We start from the raw sequence: 24,043 nt of genomic DNA on the forward strand, positions 1-24,043 counted from the left end.
CAAGAATCAATCTAACTGCACAACAATTAAGTTGCATTATGAAACACTTTAAAATACATTGTTTTTTTCTTGTCATTCTATTTACATTTCCATGTCCATTGAAGAATATTGAATAGAAAAATAATCCATTTTTTACATATTCAATCTATTCATTCACATATGATTAAAGGACAGTAGAACAACAATAATGAGATTAGACAACGTCAAGGGCATCTTCATTGTCTTATAAGAACACCACGTACCACAGATTTCTTAATTAGTAAAAAGCTCAGAGATTGATCAGACTGTTTGGTCCTGTTTGCAAGCTGTGTCAGCTCGGGATGTAACGGTATAGTAGATACTGTAATATTGTGTTTCAAAATCCTCACAATAATGCCGTGACGCGTGACAGTATCAAACAAAAACTTGGTGAGTGTAGTTTATTTCTGGCACTTTTGCGTTGGCCCGGTCTGAAAATAAACTACATCTTCCTAAACCCTCAGCGCAGCACAACACTGGCAAACGCTGGTGGAACGCCGTAAATGGGAGAAAAAAAGGAAGCATGCGGGAGAAGTGTGTTTTTCTATTATATAAGAGGAATTGTTTTTTTCGGACGTTTTCTGAAAATATTATCAATATCAGCCCATAACGTTTTGAGTTATGTTGCTAACAAACAAACAAACCTAGATGAAAACATACCCTCTTTGGCGACGGTAAGAAAGTCTGCTACTGCAAAGCAAAGCGCGCCACCTTTGTCACAAGCGCTTCTGAGCCGACACAGAGCCGGTTATGGCGCACCGCACAGAGGGAAAGCGGTGGAAGCGCGGGCAGGGCGCACCGCGGGGAATACGAGTAATATGAGAAGCTTCTTGATAAACCATCACCTGGAAAATATATTTGAAGCCAGTGGGGCAAGTTTTTACATTGTCAGTTTAAAGACACTCAACTGTAAGTTTTATTTGTAATATTTGTTTAAAAACAGTGGATGGTCCCACGCAATTCTTTGCACTTAAAAATACATGTTTGTAATAATAAATATGATTAGAACATTTGAGCATCATGTTTGTGTTTGGCTTCAGTAAGTATTTTTATCCTAAACATTCCTGCCACTTCATTTTACACACTGTAACATGTTTATCACTCTTTTTATTTTGGACAATACCACAATAATATCATACTGTGGCCTTAATACCCTGACAATATCGTATCATGAGATTTTGATATTGTTACATTTGTAGTGTTGACATCTTCACTCGCCAACTGTCTGTGGAGACACAACATACACAAACACAAAATGAGTATTAACGCTTTATCAGTAGACGCCTCCTTTTCCAAAGCTGCGGCTGAAACGTACCCTTCAAACTTCCTCTGCCGATAGGCCGTGCCATTCTTCATGAGGTAGAGAAGGATCATGTCACAAAGGAATACTCCCTGTATTAAATTTAAAAAAGTGTCACCTTTGGCGATGTGGCAGTGTATACAACTAATGAAATCAAAATTCAAAACAATGAGAGATTTTACTTACTGCACCCATTAAAGCTAAACCTGAACCGACATTGATGGCTGTGGGCACAATGCTGAACATTCCAGCCTATGGACCACAGAGGAATTCAAGGTTTTATACATTAAAGTTGGGCTTGATAGATGTGGCTCAAGGTATTTATTTTTTTTAATCTTTAAATTTAAGATATATATATATATATATATATATATATATATATATATATATATATATATATATATATATATATATATATATATATATATATATATATATGATACGAATATAAAAAGACTTTAGGTTATATTGTAATATCATTTCTACATTTGAATTCTTAACTGAGATTTATTTTTCACAACAAAAAATTATGCAAAAATTGTATTTAAAAAGTACATTTTAATTCAGTTTAAGTATTATTCTTTTTTAATTTTTTTTAGACAAATGAATAGAACATTCTCAGTAAATCTTAACACTGTATGACTGGTTGTGTTGTGATTTACTGTACTTGGCCAAAAAAAAGGTACCAAACAGGACTTAAATTTGACCACTAAATATGTCAAATAAAGTGATGGACGCATAAGAGACACATTTTGCCTACCCTCCCATTCACCATGATGTTGAATCGCACGCCGTAGACTTTGAATAGAGATCGGTAACTCTCCCCTGCTGCATTTTTATAATAGCGAGCATGCCTGGAAGAACCATTGAATCGTCATGAATAAAGTTGCAAAGATCATTTTCTGTTGTTTAAAGTCAAATATTTGAAATCGTAAATCAAGTCTAACCTGAAGTTGAATCCCACTGCGATCGCATTGTTGGACGTGCTGATGTCCTGGCGGGTGAAGTGGTACTGTGGGTGACAGCTGGAGTAACCTTTGTCCAGGTCACAGTCCCACTTAATATGGATGCCAATCGAGCCCCCCTGGTGCAAAATACCAATATCAATTGTGGACACGGTGTGATAATGAGAAGAATAATGGTAACGGTGCATACAAATGTTGCCATGTCACTGAAGTTGTACCCAGCTCTCAAGGTGAGATCTCCCAAGCGAAAGATGGGGCAGTAGGGGTGCAGCTTCTCATCATATCTGCATTTCTTCAAATAAGACTGGTCCGTTGTGTCCAGAATGTTAGACCTAACAGTCAGGAAAAGCACAGTTTGTATAGACCTCGTTGGATACGCGTGCTTAGCATCTGCAGGACTTACTTTGAAAATGTGAATTTAGGAAACACTATGAAATTCTTGATGTAGATAGTAAAGTTCTCTACGTTTGTCAGCAGAGACCTTTTGGTAAAATAAAAATAAATAATCACAAAATTTCAGAAATAATATACGATAGAAATTGATTTAACTGAAGGAAAATACAAATATGTCTCCTTACTGTGGTTTAAACGGTCTCTCCACAGGACACCAGCCAAAGATTTCACACGTGCCAGTAGAATTTTCACCCCTGGATAAGCATCGACCACTCTTGACTCCTTTGGAAATAACAAGCCTTTATGCAGACTTTCTGGATTTTGTATTGTACTGTACCTAATCCAGTTTGCATACAAACTAGTCTTACATCTCATTTCACTTCCAATTGGAGAGAAATGCCTATTTATAAAAACACTTGGAATGACTTCAGTAGGTTTATAGAAGAAGAGGGGAATTGTTGGATTGGTCGCATTCCTCACAATTATTCTGAAAAGGCCTGGCCACCAGGAATCAACCTTTGGCATGATATATTTGTAGCGTCCAGAGCTAATCTCTAGTGACCGACCAAGAGTGACCAGCGGGGGTCTACTCTGTCAACTTGGAACCCTGTCTAACCAGCTACTCGAAATACAAACCCCTTTTCCATACGAGTTGGGAAATTGTGTTAGATGTAAATATAAACGGAATACAATGATTTGCAAATCATTTTCAACCCATATTCAATTGAATGCACTACAAAGAAAAGATATTTGATATTCAAACTCATAAACTTTTTTTTTTTTTTGCAAATAATAATTAACTTACAATTTCATGGCTGCACCATGTGCCAAAGTAGTTGGGAAAGGGCATGTTCACCACTGTGTTACATGGCCTTTCCTTTTAACAACACTCTGTAAACGTTTGGGAACTGAGGAGACACATTTTTGAAGCTTCTCAGGTGGAATTCTTTCCCATTTTTGCTTGATGTACAGCTTAAGTTGTTCAACAGTCCGGAGTCTCCGTTGTGGTATTTTAGGCTTCATAATGCGCCACACATTTTCAATGGGAGACAGGTCTGGACTACAGGCAGGCCAGTCTAGTACCCGCACTCTTTTACTATGAAGCCACGTTGATGTAACACGTGGCTTGGCATTGTCTTGCTGAAATAATCAGGGGCGTCCATGGTAACGTTGCTTGGATGGCAACATATGTTTCTCCAAAACCTGTATGTGACTTTCAGCATTAATGTGTAAGTTACCCATGTCTTGGGCATTAATACACCCCCATACCATCACATATGCTGGCTTTTCAACTTTGTGCCTATAACAATCCGGATGGTTCTTTTCCGCTTTGGTCCGGAGGACACGATGTCCACAGTTTCCAAAAACAATTTGAAATGTGGACTCGTCAGACCACAGAACACTTTTCCACTTTGTATCAGTCCATCTTAGATGAGCTAAGGCCCAGCGAAGCCGACGGCGTTTCTGGGTGTTGTTGATAAACGGTTTTCGCCTTGCATAGGAGAGTTTTAACTTGCACTTACAGATGTAGCGACCAACTGTAGTTACTGACAGTAGGTTTCTGAAGTGTTCCTGAGCCCATGTGGTGATATCATTTACACACTGATGTCGCTTGTTGATGCAGTACAGCCTGAGAGATCGAAGGTCACGGGCTTTGCTGCTTACTTGCAGTGATTTCTCCAGATTCTCTGAACCCTTTGATGATATTACGGACCGTAGATGGTGAAATCCCTAAATTCCTTGCAATAGCTGGTTGAGAAAGGTTTTTCTTAAACTGTTCAACAATTTGCTCACACATTTGTTGACAAAGTGGTGACCCTCGCCCCATCCTTGTTTGTGAATGACGGAGCATTTCATGGAATCTACTTTTATACCCAATCATGGCACCCACCTGTTCCCAATTTGCCTGTTCACCTGTGGGATGTTCCAAATAAGTGTTTGATGAGCATTCCTCAACTTTATCAGTATTTATTGCCACCTTTCCCAACTTCTTTGTCACGTGTTGCTGGCATCAAATTCTAAAGTTAATGATTATTTGCACACAAAAAAAATGTTTATCAGTTTGAACATCAAATATGTTGTCTTTGTAGCATATTCAACTGAATATGGGTTGAAAATGATTTGCAAATCATTGTATTCCGTTTATATTTACATCTAACACAATTTCCCAACTCCTATGGAAACGGGGTTTGTAGTACCTGCTTGTGCCAGAGAAAAAGTATGACAATGGTAGGTCTTTTTTAGTTTGGAATCCGTTCTGAAAAGTCAGACAAAAAACTAATTGTACTTAAACCAAGGGCCAGCCCCTGGCATAAACACTCCAGTAGCACAAAAAAAAATCGGTTCACATCCGAATCGCGATTATTTTTCATCCCAATTCTAAAACAATTTATAATATTCAAAAATCGATTAAAAAAAAAAAAAAAAAAAAACTTTTTTTTTTTTTAAATAATAATAACGTTTTTAGGCCATCTGAATGCAACCAGAAGGAGCTTTTCTAATTTGTAACTTGTTATGAAAAAGTTTTATTATACCAAAAAATACATTGCAAGAATCAATATAAATAAAGAATCGATTCTGAATCGAATAGTCACCCCAAGAATCGGATCAAATTGTTAGGTGCCCAAAGATTCACACCTCGTCAACGTGGTCATTGTGCTCTGCTTGTTCTACTTTGATGGACTGAATTACCTCATGGATTCAGTTACACTTTGTTTCTACTAAACTTTTATTCAGCAGTGAGTCAACTTGTCCTAGTAATAGTTTTAGTTTGGTTTAACATTATCGCGGCCACGTCCATTCAAAAGCCCAGGGAGGTAATTGATCATTTAGTATGGCTTTGAACGGCGTATTTATATAATGACCATACTATTTACGTTTATATCGTAGCTAAACCGTTTACCCAAAGATTGATTGATTGAATATATTTTAAGAAAAAATGTAACACGGCACATTTACATTTAAAATACTTTGTCTAATAGGTCCGTCCAAAATAGTCCTTGGGGTCTTGTTTCCGTTGGGATCCTATTCAACTCATAGACATACAGCATATAGTGGCACCGACATTTCAAAAATCATCACAAAAAATACAGGGGAAATAACACCACTCATCAACAAAGGTAGCATGCAGTAAAACATGGAATAAAAAAACATAAAAAAATCACTATGTACGATGATATTAAAAAACTTTTTTTTTTTTCAAAGTTTTTCCCATCTGTTTTGTTGTGTTGTTTACTTTTACAATTATCGCCAAAGCGGCATAGCAGTTTTGAGTTGGATTTACTGTGATATCGAACACTTTTGTTTTTCCCTTATCACCCTACTTTTTTACCTTTTCATATAAACTTTGGACATTATCTGAAATATAAACACATGCCTCTTGAACATAGTAAACTGAATAGTAGTTGTCAATGTAGTCATTTTCTTAATTGGTCATACCTGATTATTTATAGTAAATACAAATATTTACATTTGCATACATAACAAAAAAAATAATACAGTATTTATTTAATATCTTATTATAAACGTACTTGAACTGCATTTTTGTTGGTTGTGTCTTTCATGCACACACTCAAGCTCCCATAGCTGAATCTATTTGTAGTCACCAAGAGTTATACAGCCAACTCACGTTTATTGCTGTTAACGGGTTGCAGGCCTTTATTTTTTATTGTAAATGTAATATTTTCATAGATAGCACCTAAATAACTTAACAACTTGCTGGATATGTTTTTTAACATTAAGAAAACTCTTTGGACATGAAATAACACCCACATAGTCCCCTTTACAAGCTGTAAACTTCAAAGTGCAATGTAGTAATGGACAACTGTATTACAATACACACTAGTCTGCAGTCAGTCCGAGCTCTACACGAGTAATATTAAACTATGAAATGGGGCCACAAACAACATCTTTTTTTAGGGCCCCAAAAAACCTATTTTGAATTCAGAAAAATGAGAATCGTGTGAATTTTTTTTTCAGCACCTCAGTTAGTTAGTATGTGAATCTTACAACAACTTCAGGTTCAATTCCGATTCTTTGGGTGACGACTCGATTCAGTATCGATTCCACACGATTTTCGACTGAAACCGATTCTCGCAATATTTTATTTTGTTATTAAAAGTCTCAAAACTTTTTCAAAACAGGTTACAGGTTACAAAAGCTCCTCCAGCCTGACATATGGCATCTAGTAAGCCGTAGATGGAGATGGTTAGTAAGATAGCTCAAAAAGTTATGGGTGGATTTGGATTTAACTTTCAGGAAATGTCAAAAATAGGGATACGAAACAAGGGATTCAATTTTGGGGGTGATCGAATCATTTCTACTATGTTACCTTACGTTTATGTTACAGGCTGACTTTTGTGTGTATATGCTAACGGCCCCACCTCCACCCACAGAGACAAAGAGTGGGGATGACTGACAAGAGGGTTCACTTTATTTCATTCCATTATAAAACAGACGTGCCCAGGTGCTGATGACGATGCAAAGACTGAATCCTCTTGCAGCCTGTTTAGAAGATACAGACGAGGAAAAACAAATATGCATGGACGTGCAAATGTAATTTATTCTGTATGTGTTTATTGGGGTTTGTTTGTTCGTCTGTCTGTATGTTAGTTAGCAATATACTCTAGCGCGAAAAGTTATGGTCAGATTTTATTCGAAACTTTCCGGGAAATGTCAGAAATTGGATAAGGAACAGGCGATTAGATTTTGTGGGTGACCCGGATCACCATCTGAATTCTTTAAGGATTCTTCACTGTTGGGAAATAGGGCCATGACGAGGTCTGTGTTCACCGGGTGCTTTTCTCAATTTAAATGCCTTCGATGTAGAGAGAGGTGTGAAACATTCTTGCCTGATTCAATAATCAATCAAGTGAAAGGGATTTCTGTCCTACCATGACCAGCCACCACTTCACGTCCCTCTTGACAATCATTGTCTTGCTGACAGAGGCCCTGCAGCACTTTGGGGCTCTGGGAACAAACAGGTTACAAGAAATGTATTCAAAAATTGCAGTATAAAACTGTGTTCAAATAAACAACTTGAAGAAAACGTTTTGGTAATTGGCTTTTAAGTTTATGACCATGAGCAAAGCTGTGTGACTTTGCTCTAGCGGGAAAGAAAGGGAGGGCAGCTTGAGTCATCAGAGCCATACTTGGCTGTTGCCTTCAGAGGCAAATGTACACAAGCACCTAGGCTATTTTTCTTGGCTGCTGCTGCCAGTGTGACAGGAGTGAGTTTACATGCCAGGAACCTCCAGAAAATGTGCAGCAGTCATAATGAAATGAAGGGAAGCAGTGAGCACCACTGACAAACACGCAATCTAAATGTGCCATGAAACAATAGCTGCCATGAGTGTTAATATTATATTACCGGTACTCATTTTGTGTAATTGCCACAGTATTAGAAACACCTCTCAATTCAATGAAGTACTGTTTTACACCACCACAATCAAAAATTAGCATTATTTTCTTTTTCACAGCTTTTCGACTACATGCAGTATTAGTGTAACTAATGAAGTGGCCAGTGATTGTCGCTTATTACGGTATCGGTATCTAAAGTTCAACACCATTTGAAATGTTTTCCCCATGATCAGGCGTCAGCGAGCAAATAAAGCAACCTGAAAGTAAACACTCTGACAGCTCGGCAGTACACCACAGTGACTTCCTTGTGTGTTTTGTCTTTTGCAGGAGGGCTTCAAAGAAGGCACTATTAGAATAAGTAAACACATACATTCCTGCCTCTGGTTGACATATGAATAATATTCAATAACCGGCAAGTGCATCATTTGTTTGATTGTGTCATTTCTCATCGTAAAGTCTTAAAGGGGAACTGCAGTTTTTTGGGGAGTTTTGAATATCATTCACAATCCTTATGTGAGACAAAAACACATATGTTTTTCATATATATATATATATATATATATATATAATGTAGTAACAGGCACATTCATAACATGTAATATTAATTTCACAGATGCATCAAAACGTTTCCTTCGATTTCCTTCAACAACAACTACTAGTAATCATGGCAGACTTAATGAGAGACAACGATGACTACTTTGGGACAAATGATAGACAAAACCTTATATTTTTGAGCCGGAATATAAGGAAGATGAGCTGCAAGTTTTAGAAGCTGAGTGATAGTAATATTTTGACTTGCTGCAGCTGCCTATGTGCTAAACAAGATATACAAACAATGAACATACTAAAACAACCACTTACTGTATAACGTCTGCTCTCACTGGGATGCAGACTGATGGAATGTTAATATCTACCTGTCTAGATAAAGAATTAATCATAATCCTCACACAGGTTAAAAAGAAAAGGAAACAATTTAATTTTGTATTATTTAGAATTTAGAATTAACACACCGAAGCTCATCGGCTCAAAATGTCAATAGCTGCAAAAGTTAGTTAGCTCTCTGTGATCACAGTACCACTAAAAGTAGTTTTCTGAGCGTTAGCGCTTATGATAACAATGCCGTTAATACTTGTGTAATATTCAGGTCACGATATACAAATAGAGTATTGTTGGCGGTTTTTGGATGTTTTGTAGAGGGCTTAATGGGCGCAATAGATGACTCTCATTAGCTGCATTAGTTGCTGTTAGCCACCTTGCTCTTGCCGTATATTACGATTTAGATTGCATAAAAAAACAAAGACATATGTGTTCTTGTCTTACATAGGGATTGTGATTGATAGGAAAAATTCCAAAAGGGAAGTTCCCCTTTAGGTTAAGTGAGCATGTGTGGGTACAATATGGCTATCAAGGCTATAAGCAATATGTACACAGATCTGCCTTGTGGATTCCTAATGTAAAGATATTTAGAAGTCTTTATTTTTTCTTGCTTTTGCTAAACATACAGTTTACTTCTTTTTACACTTTTGCACCACAGTTTAAATAGTAAAAAGGTGTGGCTTACAGTAAGGCTCCCCCATGCGGAAACTTGACTTGCTGGCATCAACAGGTGAGAAATCATTACTGCAAGTTTTATGGTGATAGTTTTACAAAACCCCAAACCAGTGAAGTTGGCACGTTGTGTAAATCCTAAATAAAAACAGAATATAATGATTTACAAATCCTTTTCAACCTATATTCAATTGGTAAACTTTGTTATTTTTTGCAAATATTAGCTCATTTGGAATTTGATGCCTGCAACATGTTTCAAAAAAGTTGGCACAAGTGGCAAAAAAAACAAAGTTGAGGAATGCTCATCAAACACTTATTTGGAATATCCCACAGGGGAAGAGGCTAATTGGGAACAGATGGGTGCCATGATTAGCTATAAAAGCAGCTTCAATGAAATGCTCAGTCATTCACAAACAAGGATGTGGCAAGGGTCACCACTTTGTGAACAAATGCATGAGCAAATTGTCCAACAGTTTAAGAACAACATTCCTCAACAAGATATTGCAAGGAATTTAGGGATTTCACCATCTACGGTCCGTAATATCATCAAAAGGGTCAGAAAATCTGGAGAAATCACTGCATGTAAGCGGCAATGCCCGTGACCTTCGATCCCTCAGGCAGAACTGCATCAAAAAGTGACATCAGTGTGTAAAGGATATCACCGCATGGGCTCAGGAACACTTCAGAAAACCGCTGTCAGTAACTAAAGTTCATCGATACATCTATAAGTGCAAGTTAAAACTCTACTATGCAAAGCCATTCATCAACAACAACACCCAGAAACGCAGGCGGCTTCGCTGGGCCTGAGCTCATTTAAGGTGGACTGATGCAAAGTGGAAAAGTGTCCTGTGGTCTGACGAGTCCCCATTTCAAAATTGTTTTTGGAAACTGTGGACGTCGTGTCCTCCGCACCAAAGAGGAAAATAACCATCCGGATTGTTAGAGGCGCAAAGTTCAAAAGCCAGCATCTGTGATGGTATGGGGGTGTATTTGTGCCCAAGGCATGGGTAACTTACACATCTGTGAAGGCATCATTAATGCTGAAAGGTATATACAGATTTTGGAGCAACATATGTTGCCATCCAAGCAACGTCTTTTTCATGGACGCCCCTGCTTATTTCAGCAAGACAATGCCAAGCCACATTCTGCACGTGTTACAACAGCATGGCTTCATAGTAAAAGAGTGCGGGTACTAGACTGGCCTGCCTGTAGGCCAGACCTGTCACTCATTGAAAATGTGTGGCGCATTATAAAGCGTAAAATACGACAACGGAGATCCCGGACTGTTGAACAACTTAAGCTGTACATCAAGCAATAATGGAAAATAATTCCACCTGAAAAGCTTCAAAAATTGGTCTTCTCAGTTCCCAAACGTTTACTGTGTTGTTAAAGGAAAGGCCGTGTAACACAGTGGTAAAAATGCCCCTTTGCAAATTTTCTGCAATGTGTTGCTGCTATTAAATTCTAAGTTAATGATTATTTAAAAAAACAAAATAAAAATAAAAGTTTCTCAGTAGGAACATTAAATATCTTGTCTTTACAGTCTATTCAATTGATTATAAATTGAAAAGGATTAGCAAATCCTTGTATTCTGTTTTTATTTATGATTTACACAACGTGCCAACTTCACTGGTTTTGGGTGTTGTACACTGGAACTGATTATTTGAAATTATATTTCCTATGAGACATTTTCCGGAAAAAATATGCTTAAAAAGTCAAACATCATGTGAGTTGTCACCAAATATTAGCTCAGTGAATATGTTAAAGACCCATGTGTTTTTTTTTATTTGGTTTGCTTTGGGATGACATCATTCTAAGGATAAGTGTAAAGATAACCATAGAAGACATCAAACCTGTGCTGCTCAGCACAATACGAAACAAGATGGAAGATAAAAGTCAACCAGTATAGTAAAATGGATTTGATAGACCGATGCTTACAATACATACAAAAACAACATTGCTGTATTATACTGCTTATGCATTATACTTACCTCAGCACAGTATCCTAGCTTCTGATTGGGCGTCTCAAAGAAATTGGTTACAACAAATAGAGCGTCTTCACCCTGCATGCAAACAACAAAAAGTATATGAGGTATGTTTAACCCTGACGCTCATGTTGGCGCCGCTCTGGGAGTGTGTCGGTTTTCACCTGTGGTGGGATGACGTAGTCCTCCGGCCCCCACACCAACACACCTGACTCTGTGGTGTTGGTCACTGAGACGCCCTTCAGTTTCGTGATGACCGAGCTCTGGATGGCCTCGTCTGTCTCCTGGTAGCCTTTCTTGCGTAAAAAAACCCACCTGGAAGGAATCATTTGCATTTTAATCCTCATCTAATGGCAAGCGTCAACATTAATTTACTAACGTCATTCAAGATAGACTTTTTTAATCCCGTAAAAGTAGAGATGTCCGATAATATCGGGCTGCCGATATTATCGGCCAGTAAATGCTTTAAAATGTAATATGGGAAATTATCGGTATCTGTTTCAAAAATCAAAATTTATGACTTTTTAAAACGCCGCTGTACGTAGTGGTACATGGACGTAGGGAGAAGTACAGAGCGCCAATAAAACTTAAATGGTAAATGGGTTGTACTTGTATAGCGCTTTTCTACCTTTTCTAACCCTCAGATTGCTGGCACGGCCACTCTCCCAACTTCGCCACGCCGGCACTGCCTTTGCATGCCAGCCCAATCACATAATATCTACGGCTTTTCACACACACAAGTGAATGCAATGCATACTTGGTCAACAGCCATACAGGTCACACTGAGGGTGGCAGTATAAACAACTTTAACACTGTTACAAATATGCGCCACACTGTGAACCCACACCAAACAAGAATGACAAACCCATTTTGGGAGAACATCTGCACCGTAACACAACATAAACACAACAGAACAAATACCCAGAACCCCTTGCAGCACTAACTCTTCCGGGACGCTACAATATACACCCCCCGCTACCCCCTCCACCTCAACCCCGCCCACCTCAACCTCCTCATGCTCTCTCAGGGAGAGCATGTCCCAAATTCCAAGCTGCTGTTTTGAGGCATGTTAAAAAAAATAATGCACTTTGTGACTTCAATAATAAATATGACAGTGCCATGTTGGCATTTTTTTCCATAACTTCAGTTGGTTTATTTTGGAAAATCTTGTTATATTGTTTAATGCATCCAGCGGGGCATCACAACAAAAGTAGGCATAATAATGTGTTAATTCCACAACTGTATAAATCGGTATCGGTTGATATCAGAATTGGTAATTAAGAGTTGGACAATATCGAGATATCGGCAAAAAAGCCATTATCGGACATCTCTACTGTAAAGGAAATTATGTCAACTGCATATTCAAACAAACACGTATACATTTAAGCACTACATATGCAAACTATAGTACAAACCCCGTTTCCATATGAGTTGGGAAATTGTGTTAGATGTAAATATAAACAAAATACAATGATTTGCAAATCCTTTTCAACCCATATTCAATTGAATGCACTACAAAGACAAGATATTTGATGTTCAAACTCATAAACTTTATTTTTTTTTTTTGCAAATGATAATTAACTTAGAATTTCATGGCTGCAACACATGCCAAAGTAGTTGGGAAAGGGCATGTTCACCACCGTGTTACATGGCCTTTCCTTTTAACAACACTCCGTAAACGTTTGGGAACTGAGGAGACACATTTTTGAAGCTTCTCAGGTGGAATTATTTCCCATTCTTGCTTGATGTACAGCTTAAGTTGTTCAACAGTCCGGGGGTCTCCGTTGTGGTATTTTAGGCTTCATAATGCGCCAGACATTTTCAATGGGAGACAGGTCTGGACTACAGGCAGGCCAGTCTAGTACCCGCACTCTTTTACAATGAAGCCACATTGATGTAACACGTGGTTTGGCATTGTCTTGCTGAAATAAGCAGGGGCGTTGCTTGGATGGCAACATATGTTGCTCCAAAACCTGTATGTACCTTTCAGCATTAATGACGCCTTCACAGATGTGTAAGTTACCCATGTCTTGGGCACTAATACACCCCCATACCATCACAGATGCTGGCTTTTCAACTTTGCGCCGAAAACAATCCGAATGGTTCTTTTCCTCTTTGGTCTGGAGGACACGACGTCCACAGTTTTCAAAAACAATTTGAAATGTGGACTCATCAGACCACAGAACACTTTTCCACTTTGTATCAGTCCATCTTAGATGAGCTCAGGCCCAGCGAAGCTGACGGCGTTTCTGGGTGTTGTTGATAAACGGTTTTTGCCTTGCATAAGAGAGTTTTAACTTGCACTTACAGATGTAGCGACCAACTGTAGTTACTGACAGTGGGTTTCTGAAGTGTTCCTGAGCCCATGTGGTGATATCCTTGACACACTGATGTCGCTTGTTGATGCAGTACAGCCTGAGAGATCGAAGGTCACGGGCTTAGCTGCTTACGTGCAGTGATTTCTCCAGATTCTCTGAACCCTTTGATGATATTACAGACCGGAGATGGTGAAATCCCTAAATTCCTTGCAATAGCTGGTTGAGAAAGGTTTTTCTTAAACTGTTCAACAATTTGCTCACGCATTTGTTGACAAAGTGGTGACCCTCGCCCCATGCTTGTTTGTGAATGACTGAGCATTTAATGGAATCTACCTTTATACCCAATCATGGCACCCACCTGTTCCCAATTTGCCTGTTCACCTTTGGGATGTTCCAAATAAGTGTTTGATGAGCATTCCTCAATTCCTCAGTATTTATTGCCAGCTTTCCCAACTTCTTTGTCACGTGTTGCTGGCATCAAATTCTAAAGTTAATGATTATTTGCAAATAAAAAAATGTTTATCAGTTTGAACATCAAATATGTTGTCTTTGTAGCATATTCAACTGAATATGGGTTGAAAAGGATTTGCAAATCATTGTTTTCCATTTATATGTACATCTAACACAATTTCCCAACTCATATGGAAACGGGGTTTGTACATGAAAAAAAAAAAAGGCAAAAATGAAAAAAAAAAATGCACAAGCAGCATTAGGAATGACTTAAAAAGTTACATATGAGAGTGTAAAAGGTATACATTCATAGTATAGATTAAATATGGTACAATCAATGGAATACTATTGCTAATGCTACAAATACATAAATACAGACACTGTATTAGATAAGATTAGTCAATAAAATTGTTTTTTAATTATTTGGACTGTAAATGCATAATAGTTTTGATTCAAACGTTTGGATACGTGTCATTTATTGGCATGAAATATTGTCTCCAAATATTTGCTTGGTACCGTTAGTCTACCAACTTAATTGCAATTTAATTTTTCTTGTTTGTCTTTTATTGTCCACTATCTTAAATTGTGATTTTCAATATTGTTTACGGTTTCCTTGGCTCCATTTTTTTCTTGTTGCCTTGTAGTTAAGATTGGTTAAGATTTCAAAACAATAATGGTGGTGAAATCAATTGTACATCGAATTGTGATACTTCTTTAAACTTTTATACACTGGCACTTTAAAAAAAAATAAAGACACTACCAATTAAGTGTTGTGTATTGTCGATTCAAATAAACTAGACTTTATCGATTCAAGCTATAGTGGACATGGCAGACGCATGGAATAAAAGTTCAAAGAGGTCTCACTTACCCTATCAGATAACCGATGATAGATAACTGGATGAGTCTGTACAAAATTCCAACTTTTTTGTTTTTGGCCACTATGAATTTTGGTGTCTTGTAGTCAAAAACGGAGTCAAGTCGTCCTTTCCAACAACTCGCGGCCATCCTGCCTGCTTCAGTGCTTGTCCTTTACGTGCCTGTGGATGTCATCACGTCACGTCGTCCCCTCGCCTAGGAGTGTCCACGGCAGAAGTCGAAACTGCCCCTCTCTCATTTGGCCTCCAGGAGGCTGACAGGCATGCTAAATAACTCCTGCGGCCATTTTCATCCTCCACCTGTCCTGTTTTACTCCCGATAAACACGGTGACGTCACAAGTCGGTAAAGAAACAAACTAGCACATAAGCTAATTCACCTTATGTAACATGCATCCAGAGACTGTTTACCACCTGTTTTGGACTTGTGAAAGCACTCGATCACTACGGCAGGGCATCTGTCGCTTTATCCTGGACAATATTCATGACAAATGTGTGCTTTGTTTTAAAGATGTGCTATTTGGATTTACACTGTATGAAAAAAAAATTGAAAATGAATTTTACCTTTGCAACCTCATTATACTATCGGCTAAGTTGTATATTCATACATGTAAGTTTCTCAATACCCGACCTGTTTTTTGTGCCTTTAAAAAAGATTTAGAACTCTACATTAAAACACTCTCTACCTCTAACAACCAAAAAGCTGTGAAAACGATGATGCTGTTGTGACCCACCCATAATGTGTCACATTTTTGGGTTTATTTATTTATTCTATTTTGTGGTTTGAATTCGTTTTTGGAGCTGTCATTCCACATTCATCAGTATTCACATCGGTCACTAGGGGGCAGTAGGGTGTTTTTTCCCAATTGAATGCTGTTACCTGCAGACCGGAAGCTTCTTGTCATTCTGATGAGAGCGACCAGTCCGAAAATAACTGAAACGTTCTGTGTGCTTTTTCCTCCTGTTTAACAGGTTAGTTTTGGTGAATCAACTCACTGAATGATATCCATGTGATCTTTATAAGTTTAAGTACACATTGTGATGGTGGAGCCTAACTCTAAAGTGTTTGCGAGTTGTAGTTAGTTTTTGTGAATGAATCCAGTGCACAGCTGCAGTAATCAATACGAAATGGCGACGTGAGTGCGCAATGTTTATATAGGAACTTCTGACCCTAATTCAGACTCCCAAATTAGAGCTCCCGTTTTCTTATTTTTTTTGTAATGTATTTTTGTATAATGTGTGTGTTCTGAAAAATGTTTTACATGATGAGGTGGCGACTTGTCCAGGGGTGTACCCCGCCTTCCGCCCGAATGCAGCTGAGATAGGCTCCAGCACCCCCTGCGACCCCGAAAGGGACAAGCGGTAGAAAATGGATGGATGGATGGATGCTATTTTATTGTGTTTAGGCATGGTTATATAAGTTAAGCTCTCAGGAATGGTCAATAAACATTTCAAGTACAGTAACTTAAAGCTGCTATTATAAGACGAAGAATATGAAGAAAAGTAAAGTGCTTAAATGAATGTTGCAAAAAAAAAAAGTGCATTAAGTTAAAAGTGAATATTCCTGAGAAAGACAAGACTGAAATAATGTCTAATTGGGCACTATATTGTATGTTTTAGAGTGATGATGTGGATATGTAAAAATATATGGCAAAGGCATACAGTATTGTTATGGTAATTAACTCCAGTGATACAGTAACGGTTTAATGATAGTTTATTGAGTGTTTTGATGAAAATAGAGGTGAAGATAAAGTAAAAGACATTGACATGATAATACAAAGTGACAAAAGATATGGGAAATGAAGTGAATAGTGGATTTGTAAATTCTGTTAATAAATCCTGATGAAAGCGACCAGTCTGTGAATAACTGAAACGTTCTGTGTGCTTTTTCCTCCTGTTAAACGGGACATTATTATCTGACTGCTTGTCCTGGCTACCTGGGACCTGCAACACTGTGTTCCAAATTTAAGTTATTTACTGAGATTGAGTGAGCCTATGGCTTTGCACTTTGTTTATTATATATATATATTTTGCATTCTATTTTAGTTACTTTGAATTTACAACCCCCTGGCGCTGTTTTGTACTGTTTTTGTACTTACTTTGATTATTATTTTCAACTGTTTGTAAATGTTGAAATTTATAAATAAAGGTTTATAAAAAATAATAATTAAAAAAAAGCACATAAGCTAATTTCCTCGTTTAAATTTAACACGAGTGTATGTTTGTTTGTCACTGTTGTTTATTACTGCTTGTGTAGCCGAGCTAAATTTTATTTTATTTTATTTTTTGTCATTTATTCACATCATTTTCTGTTTTTAAATTCCCCAAAAGTGTCTCTTATTGTAAATAGGTTCCACTCTATTATTTTCCGTTACATACCTTTTTGTTTCCCTGGGGGGTGATTTGGCGTCGCACCTGTGTGAGCAGCTTCAGTCTGCACGCTCGGAGCTGGTAAGTCATGTTTATGTCTCTCTCCCTTTATTTTTTTTATAAGCTTTTTGGTTGTCGCTCTTAAAGTATTTTATAAAAATGCACACTGTCTTAGGACGTGCTGTTAAGCATGCGGGTTGAATTCCCGAACTTTCTGTTTGTTGTAAAAACCGGACTTTTATACGTATGTTAAATGATGTGTGGATTAGTTTAATATTAGCGGCAATTTTTACGGGGTTTCCTGGTTTTGTGAGTTTGCGCACGGGTCAAAAACTCCGCTGCGTGTCTGTGTGGACATCTTGTGTGCCTCTGTGGCATTAATATGAGTGCATTATTTCTTTCTTTATTCTGTAGTGGAGAGAAATCCTGTGTACTGCATACTTGCCAACCTTGAGACATACTTGCCAACCTTGAGACCTCCAATTTCGGGAGGTGGGGGTTGGGGGGTGGGTGCAGGGGGCGCGGTTGGGGCGGGGGCGTGGTTAAGATGGGAGGAGTATATTTACAGCTAGAATTCACCAAGTCATGTATTTCATACATATATATATATATATATATATATATATCCATATATATATATATATATGTATATATATATATATCCCTGCGACCCCGAAGGGAATAAGCGGTAGAACATGGATGGATGGATGGATGGATATATATAAGAAATAATTGACTTTCAGTGAATTCTAGCTATATATATATATATATATATATATATATATATATATATATATATATATATATATATATATATATATATAAATAAAAGAAATTCTTGAATTTCAGTGTTCATTTATTTACACATATACACACACATAACACTCATCTACTCATTGAGTTAAGGGTTGAATTGTCCATCCTTGTTCTATTCTCTGTCACTATCTTTCTAACCATGCTGAACACCCTCTCTGATGATGCATTGCTGTGTGGCACGCACAAAAGTGCTTTCATCAAATGCACTAGATGGCAGTATTGTCCTGTTTAAGAGTGTCACAACATTGCTGTTTACTGCAGACGGACTGCTTTACTGTAGACGTTCTTTATATTGTGGGAAAGCGGACTCAGGTCCGCATGGACCTGGAGGGGGCGTGGCCTCCAGCTCCGCCTGAATTCCGGGAGATTTTCGGGAGAAAATTTGTCCCGGGAGGTTTTCGGGAGAGGCGCTGAATTTCGGGAGTCTCCCGGAAAATCCGGGAGGGTTGGCAAGTATGCTTGAGACCTCCGAATTCGGGAGATGTGGGCGGGGTTTGGGGGCCTGGGTTGAGGTGGGGGATGTATATATTTTCAAGTATTTCCATACTTGCCAACCTTGAGACCTCCGATTTTGGGGGGTGGGGGCGTGGTTAAGAGGGGAGGAGTATATTGACAGCTAGAATTCACCAAGTCAAGTATTTCATACATATATATATATATAGATATATATCTATCTCTATCTCTCTCTCTCTCTATCTCTCTCTATCTATAGAGATATCTACATCCTGAAAATATGCAAACAAAACTGTGTTTAGATAATTGATACTTCAAACTTGTATAAATAAATATTAAGGAATATAACATAACTTGGCTTCTGAGAGTTTCAAAATGTAATGAATAAAATGCTAAAGTTGTTGATAAACAAGCAATTATTTTAATAATTAAATATGGTCATTTTAAATGAATTATTATGATCATTTAAAATCAATTATTTCAAATATGTTTATTTTAATGTATAATTCTATGCCTGGATGTAATAAGGAGTCACAAAAAAATACAAATAAAAATATAATTAATTTTGATGTTTTTAGCAAAATATAGTAAAAATGTATTTAGTTTTTTTTTTTTTTAAGTTAATAAATATATTTATTTTTAGGTAAAATAAACATAATACAATTTATCTCTAGTCTGGATGATTTAGTTCTTGTCACCCTGTTGTCCTCCCGTCATGAAAAAAGGCTGTCCTCACTCAGGTCCGCATGGAGCTGGAGGGGGCGTGGCCTCCAGCTCCGGCTGAAAATCGGGAGATTTTCGGGAGAATATTTGTCCTGGGAGGTTTTCGGGAGAGGCGCTGAATTTCGGGAGTCTCCCGGAAAATTCGGGAGGGTTGGCAAGTATGAGTATTTCTTATATATATATATATATATATATTAGGGGTGTAACGGTATGTGTATTTGTATTGAACTGTTTCGGTACGGGGGTTCAGGTATTGTACCGAAATCTGTTACCCATCGGAATTTGTAACTCCAGGGGGCGATGTTCCCATGGCGTTTGTTTGATGGTTAAACGGCAAGCCCAAAGAGGAGGAGGAGAAGAACGCTTGCGTAAACGGCGTAAACTATCCTTAATGCTGAAACGTCAGTTGTCAGAATTTCAGCATGAATAAATTACACATATTCTGGAAATCAATGACTTACTTTCATTATAGTATGAGTCCATTGTATCAGCTGTTGATTCTCTCTCACACACATACATTTTCCAATATAGATAAGGCTATACATGCACATGCGGTTGTTCTGTTTGTTATGGCTGTATGTTCCCTATTCTTAAGCCAGGCACCTAAATTACAATTTCCTGCCCTTTTTACACCCCCCCTCCCTTCATCTCCATTCACTTTTTCTCATTTGGACCCCCAGAATCAGGATGCACTAGGGTTACATTTTCCGATAAGCCCGTCGGCGTTTTGCCCAGCCAACTAGGCGTAAGTTTATGGCATTTCACACTATTAACAGGAGGTGGCGCCATACCAAGGTACTTGAAACATTTGGCTTTATCCAGTTTGAAGCCCACCTTCCAATTTAGCGGATTTTGACTCCAATCTAAATCATGGAATCAAGCACCTATAGAGAATTGGTGGAATACCTTACCGAAGGGAAAGTACCACCAAATTCCAAAAAATATGAGCGCTTCAACCTGAAAAGAAAAGCGGCAAACTACATTGTGGAAGGCAAGTTATGGTACCTAGCATCGCACTTGATGACTACCCCAACAAATGCCAAATTGCCTCAAGAGGTTCAACGACTTAGTATTATTATAACAAAATGTGATGGTGTTAATGTATTTAAAGAAAAACAAAGCATTCCCTTTCTAAATTTACAGTTTTACATTATACTACAGCATAATTCAATCCAATCCAATCCACTTTATGTATATAGCACATTTAAACAACAAAATGTTTCTAAAGTGCTGCACAACAATATTAAAAACAACATTCAAATACTATCCTGAGCTCCACCAATGACTGAATAAAAACAAAAAATAAAAATAAATACATATAAAACCAATATAAAATAAATATGATTAAAAACGATTTTAAAGGTGAAACCAATTAAAACAGTAAATAGAAATCAAAATTTTAAAACACAGAGGGCAACAGTGTTCAGTGTTTGTAGATTTTCATACTTAAGATGGACTCTCACCTAGCACGAGAATGCGGCGCAACTTTACTCAGGTGCATAAATGGTGTCTGAAATTGTACACCTTTTAACCTAAATCCATGGAAAATTGAAGAAAAAGTGAAAGTAATGTTAATTTCCTTTTTTTGTTCCAAAAAACCCTTTCTGTATATTTTGGGTTGATGGCAGTTCTCTGCCTCATCGGATATTGACCCTTTGAGGCCGTGCCCATATCCTCTGAGTTGATTGTGTGATGGATAAGATATTTTTTGTCGCGGATTTACTCATGTGTATTGTTTTTTTGATAAATAAATAAACGGTCTCGGAGCCATGTTTTCATTTTATTAATTGAATAGTCTAAGAGTAAATCTTAATATACATAGATCCTTCATGAATGAATATACACTGCCCCCACGCCATTTGTGAGTTTTGCATTTAATTTGTATTGAATCAGGCCGCTCACTTTGTTAGGTGTGAGCACAGCAAGTAAAGCATTTAAATTTCTACAATAAACAAATACCATTGCTGCAATCTCTGGATTTCAAATCAGAGATATTTGTATTTCACTGTATTACTTTTCATTGTAAGAAATAAGCTTTCAATTAATCCTTTGATTTGTCATAGATGGCAAGCTATATTACCTCCACCACAAAGGATCGGCCAAAGAGCTGAAAGTTAAAGTGGTGTGTGGGGCAGCTTAAGCAGATGCCATATTTAGAGAGTTCCACTCAAGTGACATTGGCGCACATTGTGGCCAGATCAAAACAAGGGATGCAATTTCCAAGAGATGTTACTGGCCCTCCATGACGTGTGACATTGAAAAATGGGTAAGATTTGGTTTTTCCTCATTTTTGCCTTTACAACATGTCTTGCCTGTCTTACCGAAAGGTACTGCTGCCTTGTCAGAAATAAATGGAATACAATCCATCATTTTATTTATGAAGGGCACTTATGACTGTCCACTTTGAAGGACAGTCTGCTGGCTCGTCATAAAAACATTACAAATAATAGAGCAATTTAAAAACAATTCTGAATGTCAAACAATTCAGATATTTTGGCCTTCATTGCTGAAATAAACAATTTGATTCCCAAGTATATATCAAAGAGTCTTTACCATTTTGGCCTATATACCCCATTCCCCTTTGTCAAACAATTAAATAACATACTCTGCACATACCCATACTGACATAACTTTTAAGCCGTTAAATATTTTGTATTGATCAATGTTTTTTATACTCAGGTGTCTGAATGCACGTCCTGTCAACAGAAGGGCAGGGTTGACCTAAAGGCAGGCACAGAGTACAAGCCAATCAAGGTGAACTTCACCTTTTGCATTTTAATTACACAGCATGTATCCTTGGCGAGAGGTGGGGTGGCTAGCACTGCAATCTCCCATGAAAAGGTGGCCCTATTCAAACTCTGGCAGGGATAAGGCCTCGCTGTTTATAGGTCAATCAATTGAGACTACCAAAGTCAAACTAGTTGTGAAGAATATGCAAATGTTGCCTACATTTTCATGTCCCCGAACCATTGCCTCACAGCAGCTATAATTCTCCCTGTGTTTGTGTGAGTTTTTGTGTGTTTACTCCACGCTAACATTGTTCTCCACGCTTTTCTTCAAGACCAAATGCCCCTTTGAGCTGGTCGGAATGGACTTCATAGGCAGGCTGGTGAAGACCAAGACAGGCAACCAATACATTTGTGTGATGGTAGATTACTGCACCAGATGGGCACAGACATATGCCCTAAAATCTAAAACAGCAGAAGAAGTGACAGGGTTCATCCTCAAAATGTTCCATCAGTTTGAGGTTCCGCAAAGAATCCTGACTGACCAGGGCAAAGAATTTGTCAACAAAGTATGCATATACCTTTTTGTTTGATGTAAGATACACAAACTTATGATTTAGTTTAGAATTATTGTGTTGTACTTCTCACTGATATGATTGATGACTATAATATTGTTGATAGAATACTGCTTGACTTAAATTGTGAGGTTTAAAAGGACTAAACATGTGAAAGTACTTGAAGCCTTAAATTACAAACTACTTTTACAGATCAACACAGGTTTGCCGGCTTTTGGGGGTTAAAAGAAGCATTTGTGCTCCATACCACCCCCAGACAAATGGGTTGGTGGAGAGACTCAACTCTAGCATTCAGAGGTAAAAAAAAAAAAAAACATGTCATTATAGCTTTGTTAATGATTAGAATTATAGTTGTCAGATATTTTTTCCATTAAGTCTTAGTTTCACCCAAAATATTCCAAACTTTTAGAGCATCTATGTTGTTTCTATGAAATGATTGTTTAGAGCCCTGAGGAAGCTCGTGAAAGACAAGGCGAACGATTGGTATTGGCGATGGTACCACAGCTTGTGTGTGGGAAACCCCAAGGAGGAGGGATATAGTTGTGATGCATGTTAATTTCTGTATTAGAAAATAAGTTATGATTGTATGTTGCATTTGAATTCCAAAATTGATTGTAAAAAAAAATGGTTTCTGTTTAGCTGTTAGGGTATATATATTTAATAAAAAATATGTATTATAAATGCTGAAAGATGCAGTGAAGTCTCGAAATCTGACGGCCAAGTCACTGCTTATTGGAAAATGTAACCCTCGTGCGTCCTGATTCTGGGAGGCCAAATGAGAAAAGGTGAATGGAGATGAAGGGAGGGGGGGTGTAAAAAGGGCAGGAAATGGTATTTGAGGTGCCTGGCTTAAGAATAGGGAACATACAGTAAGGTCTCGAAATCTGACGGCCAAGTCACAGTTTATCGGAAAATGTAACCCTCGTGCGTCCTGATTCTGGGGGTCCAAATGAGAAAAAGTGAATGGAGATGAAGGGAGGGGGGGTGTAAAAAGGGCAGGAAATGGTAATTGAGGTTCCTGGCTTAAGAATAGGGAACATACAGTAAGGTCTCGAAATCTGACGGCCAAGTCACAGCTTATCGGAAAATGTAACCCTAGTGCGTCCTGATTCTGGGGGTCCAAATGAGAAAAAGTGAATGGAGATGAGGGGGGGGGTGTAAAAAGGGCAGGA

General features: G+C 37.8%; 2 protein-coding genes across 4 annotated transcripts in view; one reads left to right on the plus strand and one right to left on the minus strand.

Moving 5' to 3' along the window:
* The window catches only part of LOC133614218 (myb-related protein A-like), a 66,325-nt gene that overhangs the window by 37,095 nt on the left and 5,187 nt on the right, over positions 1 to 24,043 (plus strand). The window lies entirely within an intron of this gene.
* Positions 931 to 15,589, minus strand: LOC133614243 (P2X purinoceptor 5-like). 2 transcript variants are annotated; one of them, XM_061972085.2, is made up of 12 exons: positions 15,204 to 15,589; positions 11,732 to 11,882; positions 11,574 to 11,645; positions 7,569 to 7,644; positions 2,862 to 2,958; positions 2,687 to 2,764; positions 2,474 to 2,615; positions 2,266 to 2,402; positions 2,079 to 2,172; positions 1,505 to 1,570; positions 1,334 to 1,410; positions 931 to 1,243 (listed from the first exon to the last, which is right to left on the minus strand). In XM_061972085.2, the coding sequence occupies exons 1-12, from the start codon at positions 15,338 to 15,340 to the stop codon at positions 1,165 to 1,167; spliced, it is 1,206 nt and encodes a 401-aa protein (XP_061828069.1). In that variant the 5' UTR covers positions 15,341 to 15,589; the 3' UTR covers positions 931 to 1,164. The 2 variants fall into 2 exon arrangements, with proteins under 2 accessions (XP_061828069.1, XP_061828070.1); XM_061972086.2 differs by lacking the exon at positions 1,505 to 1,570.

Source organism: Nerophis lumbriciformis, linkage group LG17, assembly GCF_033978685.3.
Source record: "Nerophis lumbriciformis linkage group LG17, RoL_Nlum_v2.1, whole genome shotgun sequence".
In the NCBI taxonomy this organism is placed as follows: domain Eukaryota; kingdom Metazoa; phylum Chordata; class Actinopteri; order Syngnathiformes; family Syngnathidae; genus Nerophis; species Nerophis lumbriciformis.